General features: G+C 42.4%; 1 protein-coding gene across 6 annotated transcripts in view; it reads right to left on the reverse strand.

Moving 5' to 3' along the window:
* The window catches only part of pclob (piccolo presynaptic cytomatrix protein b), a 197,398-nt gene that overhangs the window by 14,938 nt on the left and 167,202 nt on the right, over positions 1-15,258 (reverse strand). For all 6 annotated transcript variants that reach the window (XM_061969547.1, XM_061969548.1, XM_061969546.1 and 3 more), the window contains 2 exons: positions 10,169-10,310; positions 10,032-10,090 (listed from right to left, as the gene is read on the reverse strand). In XM_061969547.1, coding sequence (XP_061825531.1) covers positions 10,032-10,090; positions 10,169-10,310 — 201 coding nt within the window. The remainder of the gene's footprint in view (positions 1-10,031; positions 10,091-10,168; positions 10,311-15,258) is intronic.

The following is a 15,258-nucleotide window of genomic DNA, read 5'->3' on the forward strand; positions in this document are numbered from 1 at the left end:
TGAAGTTTGCTTCTTTTAGGGATTTATTATGGGTCTACTGAAAATGTGAGCAAATGTGCTGGGTCAAAAGTATACATACAGCATACTTGCCAACCCTCCCGGATTTTCCGGGAGACTCACGAAATTCAGCGCCTCTCCCGAAAACCTCCCGGGACAAATTTTCTCCCAATAATCTCCCGAAATTCGCCCCCTCCAGCTCCATGCGGACCTGAGTGACGTGTTGACAGCCTGTTCTCACGTCTGCTCTCCCACAATATAAACAGCTAATGATCGAGGGCGAGTTCTTGGTTTCTTATGTGGGTTTATTGTTAGGCAGTTTCATTAACGTCCTCCCAGCGCGGTAACAACACACAACAACAGCAGTCAAGTTTCCGTCTACCGTAAAGCAGTTCGTCTGCCGTAAACAGCAATGTTGTGACACTTTTAAACAGGACAATACTGCCATCTACTGTACATGCATATGTGACCCACCCATAATGTGTCACATTTTTGTGTTGATTTATTTATTTTATTTTGTGGTTTGAATTCGTTTTTGGAGCTGTCATTACACATTTATCAGTATTCACATTGGTCAGTAGGGGGCAGTAGGGCGTTTCTTCCCAATTGAATGCTATCACCTGCAGACCGGAAGTGTCTTGTCATTCTGATGAGCGCGACCAGTCTGTGAACAATTGAAACGTCCTGTGTGCTTTTTCCTCCTGTATAACAGGTTAGTTTTGGTGAATCAACTCACTGAATAATATCCATGTGATCTTTATAAGTTTAAGTACACATTCTGATGGTGGAGCCTAACTCTAAAGTGTTTGTGAGTTGTAGTTTGTATTTGTGAATGAATCCAGTGCATAGCTGCAGTAATCAATACAAAAAGGTGACGTGAGTGCGCAATGTTTATATAGGAATTTCTGATCCTAATTCAGACTCCCAAATTAGAGCTCCCGTTTTCTTATTGATTTTATAATGTATATTTGTATAATGTGTGTGTTCTGAAATAGTGACAGAGAATAGAACAAGGATGGACAATTCAACCCTTAAATCAACAATGAGTAGATGAGTGTTATGTGTGTGTATATGTGTAAATAAATGAACACTGAAATTCAAGTATTTCTTTTATTTATTTATATATCTATATCTATATCTATATATATATATATATATATATATATATATATATATATATATATATATATATATATATATATATATGTATATGTAATAATAAAAATAAAATATATATATATATATATGTATATGTAATAATAAAAATAAAATATATATATATATATATATATATATATATATATATATATATAGCTAGAATTCACTGAAAGTCAAGTATTTCTTATATATATATATATATATATATATCTTAACCACGCCCCCCACCTCCCGAAATCGGAGGTCTCAAGGTTGGCAAGTATGACATACAGCAATGTTAATATTTGCTTACATGTCCCTTGGCAAGTTTCACTGCAATAAGGCGCTTCTGGTAGCCATTCACAAGCTTCTGCTTGAATTTTTGACCACTCCTCTTGACAAAATTGGTGCAATTCAGCTAAATGTGTTGGTTTTCTGACATTGACTTGTTTCTTCAGCATTGTCCAGGACTTTGGGAAAGCCATTCTAAAACCTTCATTCTAGCCTGACTTAGCCATTCCTTTACCACTTTTGAGGTGTGTTTGGGGTCATTGTCCTGTTGGAACACCCAACTGCGCCCAAGACCCAACCTCCGGGCTGGGAATTTCCCCCAAAATTGGGAATTTTGGGAAAAGCGGGAACTTCTAAAAATGGTAAAAAACTTGAATGTTCTGAATGAGTTGGTGTTGGAATTTTTAAAATCAGTCAAGAAATGTTAAAGTAGTAACATGTTGAATTGAGAAATGGCATTACGGAATTTCGGGAAAAACGGGAATTTTTCCAGTTCATTTTTTCTCCTAATTAAGAGGAATGTTTTGACGGTGGAACGGTTGAAATGCGTTGAAAAACGTGGAAGGAGAAGTCGCCAGAAAAAAAGGGTGTAAATAGGGCTTTGGAAAACCAGGAATTCTGGAAAATCCTGGAATTTTTTTGAATTTGGAAGGATAATAGTTTGAATTTCCAGCATGGTGAAATGTGTTGAATCGGTTGAAAAATGTAAAAATGGTGGAAATTTGAAAAATGACAAATTCATTTGGAATGGGAAAAATGTCCTAAAAAACCTGGACTTCTGGGAAATCGAGAAATTTTTGGAATTTGTCAAGGGACAGCCCACAATTCCCAAACAGGCTGAATATGTTTAAATTGGAACAGTTCGAATCAGATGAAAAATGTGGGATTTGTGGAACTTTGAATAATGTCCCATTGATTTCAATGGGAATTTCCACCAAAATTGGGAATTTCGAGAAAAGCGGGAACTTTTGAAAATGGTGAAAAACTTGAATGTTCTGAATGAGTTGGGGTTTTGTGTTGGAATTTTAAAAATCAGTCAAGAAGTGTTTAAGTAGGAACATGTTGGATTGAGAAATGGCATTACGGAATTCCTGGAATTTCAGGAAAACCGGGAATTTTTCCACTTTATTTTTGTCTTAATTAAGAGGAATGTTTTGATGGTAGAACGATTGAAATGCGTTGAAAAACGTGGAAGGAGTAGTCGCCAGAAAAAAGGGTGGAAATAGGGCTTTGGAAAACCAGGAATTTTGGAAAATCCTGGAATTTTTTTGAACTTGAAAAGAGAATAGTCTGAATTTCCAGGATAGTGAAATATGTTGAATGTAGAATGGTTTAAATCGGTTGAAAAATGTGGGAATGGCGGAAGTTTGAAGAATGTCAAATTAATTTTGAATCGGAAAAATGTCCCGGAAAACCTGGACTTCTGGGAAATCGGGAAATTTTTGGAATTTGTCAAGGGAAAGCCCACAATTCCCAAACAGGCTGAATATGTTTAAGGTTGAAGAGTTCGAATCAGATGAAAAATGTGGGATTTGTGGAACTTTGAAGAATGTCCCATTGATTTCAATGGGAATTTCCCTCAAAATTGGGAATTTCGAGAAAAGCGGGAACTTTTGAAAATGGTAAAAAACTTGAATGTTCTGAATGAGTTGGTGTTGGAATTTTTAAAATCAGTCAAGAAATGTTAAAGTAGTAACATGTTGAATTGAGAAATGGCATTACGGAATTTCGGGAAAAACGGGAATTTTTCCAGTTCATTTTTTGTCCTAATTAAGAGGAATGTTTTGACGGTGGAACGGTTGAAATGCGTTGAAAAACGTGGAAGGAGAAGTCGCCAGAAAAAAGGGTGTAAATAGGGCTTTGGAAAACCAGGAATTCTGGAAAATCCTGGAATTTTTTTGAATTTGGAAGGATAATAGTTTGAATTTCCAGGATGGTGAAATGTGTTGAATCGGTTGAAAAATGTAAAAATGGTGGAAATTTGAAAAATGACAAATTCATTTGGAATGGGAAAAATATCCTGGAAAACCTGGACTTCTGGGAAATCGAGAAATTTTTGGAATTTGTCAAGGGACAGCCCACAATTCCCAAACAGGCTGAATATGTTTAAGTTGGAACAGTTCGAATCAGATGAAAAATGTGGGATTTGTGGAACTTTGAATAATGTCCCATTGATTTCAATGGGAATTTCCCCCAAAATTGGGAATTTCGAGAAAAGCGGGAACTTTTGAAAATGGTAAAAAAAACTTGAATGTTCTGAATGAGTTGGTGTTGGAATTTTAAAAATCAGTCAAGTAATGTTAAAGAAGTAACATGTTGAATTGAGACATGGCATTACGGAATTCCTGGAATTTCAGGAAAACCGGGAATTTTCCCACTTTATTTTTGTCTTAATTAAGACGAATGTTTTGATGGTGGAACGGTTGAAATGCGTTGAAAAACGTGGAAGGAGTAGTCGCCAGAAAAAAGGGTGGAAATAGGGCTTTGGAAAACCAGGAATTTTGGAAAATCCTGGAATTTTTTTTAACTTGGAAAGAGAATAGTCTGAATTTCCAGGATGGTGAAATATGTTGAATGTAGAATGGTTTCAATCGGTTGAAAAATGTGGGAATGGCGGAAGTTTGAAATATGTCAAATTAATTTTAAATCGGAAAAATGTCCCGGAAAACCTGGACTTCTGGGAAATCGAGACATTTTTGGAATTTGTCAAGGGACAGCCCACAATTCCCAAACAGGCTGAATATGTTTAAGTTGGAACAGTTCGAATCAGATGAAAAATGTGGGATTTGTGGAACTTTGAATAATGTCCCATTGATTTCAATGGGAATTTCCCCCAAAATTGGGAATTTCGAGAAAAGCGGGAACTTTTGAAAATGGTAAAAAAAACTTGAATGTTCTGAATGAGTTGGGGTTGGTGTTGGAATTTTAAAAATCAGTCAAGAAATGTTTAAGTAGTAACATGTTGAATTGAGAAATGGCATTACGGAATTCCTGGAATTTCGGGAAAACCGGGAATTTTCCCACTTTATTTTTGTCCTAATTAAGAGGAATGTTTTGATGGTGGAACAGTTGAAATGCGTTGAAAAACGTGGAAGGAGTAGTCATCAGAAAAAAGGGTGGAAATAGGGCTTTGGAAAACCAGGAATTCTGGAAACTCCTGGAATTTTTTTTAACTTGAAAAAAAGAATAGTTTGAATATCCAGGATGGTGAAATGTGTTGAACGTGGAATGGTTTGAATCGGTTGAAAAATGTGGAAGTTTGAAAAATGACAAATTCATTTGGAATGGGAAAAATGTCCCGGAAAACCTGAACTTCTGTGAAATCTGGAAATTTTTGGAATTTGTCAAGGGAAAGCCCACAATTCCCAAACAGGCTGAATATTTTTAAGTCGGAACAGTTCGAATCAAATGAAAAATGTGGGATTTGTGGAACTTTGAAGAATGTCCCATTGATTTCAATGGGAGTTTCCCCCAAAATTGGGAATTTCGGGAAAAGCGGGAAGTTTTGAAAATGGTAAACATCTTGAAAGTTCTGAATGAGTTGGGGTTGGTGTTGGAATTTTTAAAATCAGTCAAGAAATGTTAAAGTAGTAACATGTTGAATTGAGAAATGGCATTACGGAATTCCTGGAATTTCGGGAAAACCGGGAATTTTCCCCTTTTTTTTTTGTCCTAATTAAGAGGAATGTTTTGATGGTAGAATGATTGAAATGTGTTGAAAAACGTGGAAGGAGTAGTCATCAGAAAAAAGGGTGGAAATAGGGCTTTGGAAAACCAGGAATTCTGGAAAATCCTGGATTTTTTTTTTAACTTGGAAAACAAAGTAGAGTGAATTTCCAGTATGGTGAAATGTGTTGAACATGGAATGGTTTGAATCAGTTGAAAAGTGTGGAAATGGTGAAAGTTTAAAAAATAGCCAATTCATTTGGAATGGGAAAAATGTCCCGGAAAACCTGAACTTCTGGGAAATCGGGAATTTGTCAAGGGAAAGCCCACAATTCCCAAACAGACTGAATATTTTTAAGCCGGAACAGTTCGAACCCGATGAAAAATGTGGGATTTGTGGAACTTCTGAAAATGGTAAAAAAAAAAAAACTTGAATGTTCTGAATGAGTTGGTGTTGGAATTTTTTTAATCAGTCAAGAAATGTTAAAGTAGTAACATGTTGAATTGAGAAATGGCATTACAGAATTCCTGGAATTTCTGGAAAACCGGGAATTTTTCCACTTCATTTTTTGTCCTAATTAACAGGAATGTTTTGATGGGGGAACGGTTGAAATGCGTTGAAAAATGTGGAGGGAGTAGTCGCCAGAAAAAAAGGGTGGAAATCGGGCTTTGGAAAACCAGAAATCCTGGAATTTCTTTTAACTTGGAAAGAGAATAGTTTGAATTTCCAGGATGGTGAATGTAGCTTGTCCTGAAGAATTTGGAGGTAATCCTCCTTTTTCATTGTCCCATTTACTCTCTGTAAAGCACCAGTTCCATTGGCAGCAAAACAGGCCCACAGCATAATACTACCACCACCATGCTTGACGGTAGGCATGGTGTTCCTGGTGATTAAAGGCCTCACCTTTTCTCCTCCAAACATATTGCTGGGTATTGTGGCCAACAGCTCCATTTTTGTTTCATCTGACATCACATGTTGATAAGACAGTTGCGATAGCCAATCAGATCACAAGTTGTTGACAGTAGCCTATCTAGGTAGCCTGACGTTAACGAGACTGTGAGTGAATACTGTTAAAAAAATTACGTGTAAGTTATCACACAACTCTCTTGCTATAGTTATTATCAATTGTGCTGAAGTTGTACTTTTCTATCCGTGCAAAGGGACACATTGCAATCTTGGATTGCGAGTCGTCTCGTATCAGTATTTGTGTCTAGACCCGGCCTGCTGACTGCCAAGGGCGAACATCAGTACCGTGACGCAGACAAAACAGAGACAGGGCGATATCACGAGTGTCAGCACATTTGCATGTCTGAATAATCATATATCGTGTCTAACTGGGGGTGCTGAAATTACCAAAAGCAGCCTCAGTGATGAAACCAGGGACGTCTCAAATAAATAGAGGAGGACATGGGACTGTACCTTAGAGCATAGTTTGGAACTGTAACTAAGTGTACAGCCCAATATGTCTCTCCACATATATACAACGCAATACAACGTAAACCACAGAACACTAGTGTTCTGTGGTTACTTTTTGGTTGGCCAAGCAGACCTGACGACAGGCTGTCCTCACTCAGGTCCGCACGGACCTGGAGGGGGCGTGCCTTAAGTCCGGCTGGAAATCGGGAGAAATTTGTGAGCATGGTCGTCCCGGGAGATTTTCGGGAGAGGCACTGAAATTCGGGAGTCTCCCGGAAAATTCGGGAGGGTTGGCAAGTATGGCTGCATTCGATCGGCTGTTAGAATAATTATGTGTAAGTTATCACACAACTCTTATGCTTAAAGGCCGTTGCTATAGTTATTATCAAATGTGCTGAAGTTGTACTTTTCTATCCGTGCAAAGGGACAACTTGCAAATCCAAGATTGCGAGTCGTCTCGTATCAGTGTTTGTGTCCAGAACATCGAGTACCGTGACGCAGACAAAGCAGAGACAGGGCGATATCACGAGTGTCAGCACATTTGCATTTCTGAATAATCATATATTGTGTCCAGCTGGGGCTGTTACTTAGAATATGTTCCCCATACTACAGTGTTACCAAAAACATATAACTTTGTCTTGAATTTGAAAAAAAACAATATTATATTTTTCACTAAAGAAGGGTTCGGTGAATGCGCATATGAAACTGGTGGGGTTCGGTACCTCCAACAAGGTCAAGAACCACTGATATATATATATATATATATATATATATATATATATATATATATATATATATATATATATATATATATATATATATATATATATATATATATATCTGAGATAGGCTCCCGCAACCCCCCCAAAAAAGGGACAAGCGGTAGAAAATGGATGGATATATATATATACAGACATACAGTCATGGTCAAAAGTTTACATACCAAAATGTTGGTATCGGGACAACACTATTATATGTATATATATGTATATATATATATATATTTATATGATTGTGTGTGTGTGTGTGTGTGTGTGTGTGTGCATGCATGCGCGTGTTGCCGTGTAGCTTGCTATATGTCACGACTTGGTCATGGGTGTTTGCTTTTCCGGAAGGCAACGGAAAGTTGGCTCGGGCGAGACGGGAATGTAAGTACCTGTTTTATTTAATACATCAAAAAAGAACAAACGAAAAGCGCGCACAATGGCGGAGGTACAAAACTAGGCTATTGAAAACAAAACTTGCACATAGGCATAAACTGTGAACAATGAAACAAAAACACTAACTGTGGCATTAATAAACAAAAACTTACTTGGCACGGACTATGAAGTGCGCAGAGGTAAACAGAGTGTGACAGGGGTATGAATCCGGATGTCCCCAGGAAGACAAACTGAAAACAATGAACTTAAATACTACAGACATGATTAGTGAAAACAGGTGCGTGACTCAAAACGTGAAACAGGTGCGTGACGTGACAGGTGAAAACTAATGGGTTGCTATGGTGACAAACAAGAGTGCACAATGAGTCCAAACGTGGAACAGGTGAAACTAATGGGTAACTATGGAAACAAGACAAGGGAGTGAAAAGCCAGAAACTAAAGAGTCCAATAACTAAACAAAACAAAACATGACTAAAACAAAACATGATTATGCAGACATGACACTATATATCTCTGGGGAAAGCTTCCCATCACTGATTAGAACCTGGAATGCAATGAGACCACAGTAAGACCGCTATATCTGTACCTTTAGTTTGCAAACTGCATTTAGAGAAAATGCAAAACCACATTTGATTAAAAAAAACAAACAAACTGATGAATAATGCACTTACAGAAATCATCGAACCTCGGATTCAGGAGGAACAGTGTGGTTTTCGTCCTGGTCGTGGAACTGTGGACCAGCTCTATACTCTCGGCAGGGTCCTTGAGGGTGCATGGGAGTTTGCCCAACCAGTCTACATGTGTTTTGTGGACTTGGAGAAAGCATTCGACCGTGTCCCTCGGGAAGTCCTGTGGGGAGTGCTCAGAGAGTATGGGGTATCGGACTGTCTGATTGTGGCAGTCCGCTCCCTGTATGATCAGTGCCAGAGCTTGGTCCGCATTGCCGGTAGTAAGTCGGACACGTTTCCAGTGAGGGTTGGACTCCGCCAAGGCTGCCCTTTGTCACCGATTCTGTTCATAACCTTTATGGACAGAATTTCTAGGCGCAGTCAAGGCGTCGAGGGGATCTGGTTTGGTGGCTGCAGGATTAGGTCTCTGCTTTTTGCAGATGATGTGGTCCTGATGGCTTCATCTGGCCAGGATCTTCAGCTCTCACTGGATCGGTTCGCAGCTGAGTGTGAAGCGACTGGGATGAGAATCAGCACCTCCAAGTCCGAGTCCATGGTTCTCGCCCGGAAAAGGGTGGAGTGCCATCTCCGGGTTGGGGAGGAGATCTTGCCCCAAGTGGAGGAGTTCAAGTACCTTGGAGTCTTGTTCACGAGTGAGGGAAGAGTGAATCGTGAGATCGACAGGCGGATCGGTGCGGCGTCTTCAGTAATGCGGACGCTGTATCGGTCCGTTGTGGTGAAGATCAATTTACCGGTCGATCTACGTTCCCATCCTCACCTATGGTCATGAGCTTTGGGTTATGACCGAAAGGACAAGATCACGGGTACAAGCGGCCGAAATGAGTTTCCTCCGCCGGGTGGCGGGGCTCTCCCTTAGAGATAGGGTGAGAAGCTCTGCCATCCGGGAGGAGCTCAAAGTAAAGCCGCTGCTCCTCCACATCGAGAGGAGCCAGATGAGGTGGTTCGGGCATCTGGTCAGGATGCCACCCGAACGCCTCCCTAGGGAGGTGTTTAGGGCACGTCCGACTGGTAGGAGGCCGCGAGGAAGACCCAGGACACGTTGGGAAGACTATGTCTCCCGGCTGGCCTGGGAACGCCTCGGGGTCCCACAGGAAGAGCTGCACGAAGTTGCTGGGGAGAGGGAAGTCTGGGCTTCCCTGCTTAGGCTGCTGCCCCCGTGACCCGACCTCGGATAAGCGGAAGAAGATGGATGGATGGATGGAAATCATACATGTAAAAAAAAATCACATTTAACATGCTTATACAAGATTATTCACTGAAGGCCTGCCTGGGGGCCGTTTGCGGGTTCAGGTGTGACTTTACTACGACGACGAGATAAAACAGCCCATTGGCGGATTGTTGTGAGTACTCTTGACGCCTGTGGGGTCATGTGGTTCACAGCTGTAGGCTGTGGTCACTTTGGACTCTGTTACATATTGAAATGAGAGATTGGGGAAGGGCTGCAGCACCGTGACACCTGAGATGCAGAGTAGTTGTGATACTGTTGCATCCTGAGTCATGTCCTCAGCTACTCTATGCACGGACTGTGTCTTTACGTGGAGTGGCCACCAGGTGGTGACGTAGAACAGAGGAGAATCAGGATTTTGGTATGATCAAGTAACAGCCTGCCTTCTGCCCGTGTGCGGCTGGGATAGGCTCCCCAGAAAATGGATGGATAACAGTGTTGTCACTCACCTTCATTCTCGGGAGTCCCCAGGTGGTTTTGGTCAGTTCCATTGGGAATAGTAGTTCCACTGTGTCAAACAGGACATTTTACTCACAATATGTTTAAACACACACAAAAAAAAAATCATATCTAAGCGATTTCTTACATCCGTGGCACTTGAAAAATGGCGCTGTCAACTCCGGTCCCTCCTCCTTCACTCGCGTCCAGCCCGCCATAGGCGTCCCCCACCAGGCTGGGGGCTGACAGGACCACGGACCCTGAGACATCACCGAGCCTGTGTCCTGGTCCTGAGGACAAGACAAGAAAAAGGCTATCTGGCATCTATTTTACTGTATGTACAAACCCCGTTTCCATATGAGTTGGGAAATTGTGTTAGATGTAAATATAAACGGAATACAATGATTTGCAAATCATTTTCAACCCATATTCAGTTGAATATGCTACAAAGACAACATATTTGATGTTCAAACTGATAAACATTTTTTTTTTTTTGCAAATAATCATTAACTTTAGAATTTGATACCAGCAACACGTGACAAAGAAGTTGGGAAAGGTGGCAATAAATACTGATAAAGTTGAGGAATGCTCATCAAACACTTATTTGGAACATCCCACAGGTGAGCAGGCAACTTGGGAACAGGTGGGTGCCATGATTGGGTATAAAAGTAGATTCCATGAAATGCTCAGTCATTCACAAACAAGGATGGGACGAGGGTCACCACTTTGTCAACAAATGCGTGAGCAAATTGTTGAACAGTTTAAGAAAAATCTTTCTCAACCAGCTATTGCAGGGAATTTAGGGATTTCACCATCTACGGTCCGTAATATCATCAAAGGGTTCAGAGAATCTGGAGAAATCACTGCACGTAAGCAGCTAAGCCCGTGACCTTTGATCCCTCAGGCTGTACTGCATCAACAATGTGTAAAGGATATCACCACATGGGCTCAAGAACACTTCAGAAACCCACTGTCAGTAACTACAGTTGGTCGCTACATCTGTAAGTGCAAGTTAAAACTCTCCTATGCAAGGCGAAAACCGTTTATCAACAACACCCAGAAAAGCCGTCGGCTTCGCTGGGCCTGAGCTCATCTAAGATGGACTGATACAAAGTGGAAAAGTGTTCTGTGGTCTGACGAGTCCACATTTCAAATTGTTTTTGGAAACTGTGGACGTCGTGTCCTCTGGACCAAAGAGGAAAAGAACCATCCGGATTGTTATAGGCGCAAAGTTGAAAAGCCAGCATCTGTGATGGTATGGGGGTGTCTTAGTGCCCAAGACATGGGTAACTTACACATCTGTGAAGGCGCCATTAATGCTGAAAGGTACATACAGGTTTTGGAGCAACATATGTTGCCATCCAAGCAACGTTACCATGGACGCCCCTGCTTATTTCAGCAAGACAATGCCAAGCCACGTGTTATATCAACGTGGCTTCATAGTAAAAGAGTGTGGGTACTAGACTGGCCTGCCTGTAGTCCAGACCTGTCTCCCATTGAAAATGTGTGGCGCATTATGAAGCCTAAAATACCACAACGGAGACCCCTGGACTGTTGAACAACTTAAGCTGTACTCAAGCAAGAATGGGAAAGAATTCCACCTGAGAAGCTTAAAAAATGTGTCTCCTCAGTTCCCAAACGTTTATTGAGTGTTGTTAAAAGGAAAGGCCATGTAACACAGTGGTGAACATGCCCTTTCCCAACTACTTTGGCACGTGTTTCAGCCATGAAATTCTAAGTTAATTATTATTTGCAAAAAAAAAATAAAGTTTATGAGTTTGAACATCAAATATCTTGTCTTTGTAGTGCATTCAATTGAATATGGGTTGAAAATGATTTGTAAATCATTGTATTCCGTTTATATTTACATCTAACACAATTTCCCAACTCATATGGAAAAGGGGAAACTTTAACACTGTTACAAATATGCGCCACACTGTGAACCCACGCCAAACAAGAATGACAAACACATTTCGGGAGAACATCCGCACCGTAGCACAACATAAACACAACAGAACAAATACCCAGAATCCCATGCATCCCTAACACTTCCGGGCTACATTATACACCCCCGCTACCACCAAACCCTGCCCCCCCACACATCAAACCCCCCTCCCCCCTTCCGTGCGTCGGTTGAGGTGGGCGGAGTTTGGTGGTAGTGGGGTATTGTAATGTAGCCCGGAAGAGTTAGGGATGCATGGGATTCTGGGTATTTGTTCTGTTGTGTTACAGTGCGGATGTTCTCCCGAAATGTGTTTGTCATTCTTGTTTGGTGTGGGTTCACAGTGTGCCGCATATTAGTAACAGTGTTAAAGTTGTTTTATACGGCCACCCTCAGTGTTGACCTTGCAGTCACTTACGTGTGTAGAGCAGAGCCCGCATACAACATGTGACTAAGCCGGCATGCAGATGGTGTAAAATTGGACGCTAAAGGCACTGCCATCACGGCATGCCCTCAATATTGTTGCCCCGGGAGATTTTCGGGAGAGGCACTGAAATTCAGAAGTCTCCCGGAAAAATCGGGAGGGTCGGCAAGTATGCAGCTGAGCCGCATCAGAGTGTGCGGCTCCGGAACCGCGGGTTGCCGACCCCTGGTCTAGTCTCTTACGTGAATGAGCTAAATAATATTATTTGATATTTTACGCTAATGTGTTAATAATTTCACACATAAGTCGCTCCTGAGTATAAGTCGCACCCCCGGCCAAACTATGAAAAAAACTGCGACTTATAGTCCGAAAAATACGGTAGGCGTTACATACCTTTTACATACCAAAAAAGGTTGAAAAACACTGCACTAGACAACGACACATTATTGCAATTATTGATTTGCAAAAAAATATTTTTTGGACCAATTAGTTGAAGTTGCATAATTTTCCACGGCACACCAGGCAATATCTCACGGCACAGTGGTGGACAAACACTGCTGTAGACCATGGTACTCATGCACCTCTATTATTATCGCAGTTACTGACATGTTAGTATGTATTAGAGATGCGCGGTTTGCGGACACAACCGCGAGTCCGCGGATTATCCGCGGGTCGGGCGGTTGAAATAAAAAAAAAATTGATTTTATCCGCGGGTCGGGTCGGGCGGTTGACATTAAAAAAAATTAGATTTTAAATAGATTCAGGCGGGTGGCAGTTAAACCAATTCGGAAATATATATACATAGTTAAATGTTGTTACCCACATACGAAAAACGAGCAGGCACCTGCTGCATATGCCACAACAGAAGAAGAAAAAAAAAGAGATGGACACTTTTACGGAGCGGAGAAGGGACGCCTCGCCGGGGTCCGGGACCGAGGCCCCTTCCCCCGAGAGCGCCCAACCGGGAGCCGTAGCTGAGGTGATCCGCGAGAAGGGCCCGACGCACGTCCAGGGTCACCACCGCGCCCACCGCACCGACACCCCGCCTCGTACGCCTTCGCCGCGGCCGGCGTCACGCGCAGCAGGTAAGCAGCTTACCTGCCCGCCACCCCCGTGGCCGGGGGCTCGTAACAGGGGTCACTCCGCGCGCTCCACCCGCGCAGCTGACCTGCCCGCCACCCCCGTTGCCGGGGGCGCGTAACAGGGGTCACTCCGCGCGCAGTGCGCTCACGAAAGGGGTGGGGCTCACCCTGGTGAGCCGAGTGGGCCACTTTTGGTAAGCAGAACTGGCGCTGCGGGATGAACCGAACGCCGGGTTAAGGCGCCCGATGCCGACGCTCATCAGACCCCAGAAAAGGTGTTGGTTGATATAGACAGCAGGACGGTGGCCATGGAAGTCGGAACCCGCTAAGGAGTGTGTAACAACCCACCTGCCGAATCAACTAGCCCTGAAAATGGATGGCGCTGGAGCGTCAGGCCCATACCCGCGGGTGCGAGGGACATCGCACCTCCACGCGCTTGGAGGTGCGCTCAGCGCGGCTCCCAGATGATTGCGCACTGGTGTGCGTCTGGGCCGTGACAGCGTGGCACGCATTGAATGTCTCTGCTGCATTGGATCAGTCTCCTTTCTTTAACAGGCAAAAGCTTTATAACCTCACTAATGCCTTGCATCGTCTATATTAGATATATAACAACGGGCGGGTGCGGTTTTGATTAAATGTTAGTTCGGGTGGATGCGGATGGTTGACGACTTTTGTGATGCGGTTGCGGATGAAATAATTGCCTATCCGCGCATCTCTAGTATGTATGCATCATTGAGTTGTTACAGATATTCATTCAAATCCATTTAGTTTTGGGATTATGTAGATTTATATTCTTTACTATGTTGCCTCACCTTCCCTGGCCACTGCTCGTCTCGCTTTGCTCTCATTGGTGGATTCACAGGTCCACAATGCGCTGTCTCTTTGACCGCTTCATTCTCTGCCAATTGTCCCTTTTGCTATGAGGCAGTGGGAATAATGGACCAGGGGAAGGGCTGGGTAGGGTGGGGAGTGTGTTCCATGTCCGTGTGTGTGTGTGTGTGTGTGTGTGTGTGTGTGTGTGTGTGTGTGTGTGTATTGCTAATGTTTCAGTCCAGTGATTGCATGCAAGCACACACTGCAGTAGAAGCCAGGAACGCTGCTACATCATGCTTTAATAAGAACAGAAAAGACGCTATAGAACAGGGCTATTCAACCGCAGACTCCTAAACACAGCAGAGCATTCTGTCATATACAAACCCCGTTTCCATATGAGTTGGGAAATTGTGTTAGATGTAAATATAAACGGAATGCAATGATTTGCAAATCCTTTTCAACCTATATTGAATTGAATGCACTACAAAGACAAGATATTTGATGTTCAAACTCAAATAATAATTAACTAAGAATTTCATGGCTGCAACACGTGCCAAAGTAGTTGGGAAAGGGCATGTTCACCACTGTGTTACATCACCTTTTCTTTTAACAACACTCAATAAACGATTGGGAACTGAGGAAACTAATTGTTGAAGCTTTGAAAGTGGAATTATTTCCCATTCAGTCGTTCAACAGTCCGGGGTCTCCGCTGTCGTATTTTACGCTTCATAATGCGCCACACATTTTCGATGGGAGACAGGTCTGGACTGCAGGTGGGGCCAGGAAAGTACCCGCACTCTTTTTTTACAAAGCCACGCCGTTGTAACACGTGCTGAATGTGGCTTGGCATTGTCTTGCTAAAATAAGCAGGGGCCTCCATGAAAAAGACGGCGCTTAGATGGTAGCATATGTTGTTCCAAAACCTGTATGTACCTTTCAGCATTAATGGTGCCTTCACGGATGTGTAAGTTATCCAT

Source organism: Nerophis lumbriciformis, linkage group LG10 (assembly GCF_033978685.3).
Source record: "Nerophis lumbriciformis linkage group LG10, RoL_Nlum_v2.1, whole genome shotgun sequence".
Classification (NCBI taxonomy): domain Eukaryota; kingdom Metazoa; phylum Chordata; class Actinopteri; order Syngnathiformes; family Syngnathidae; genus Nerophis; species Nerophis lumbriciformis.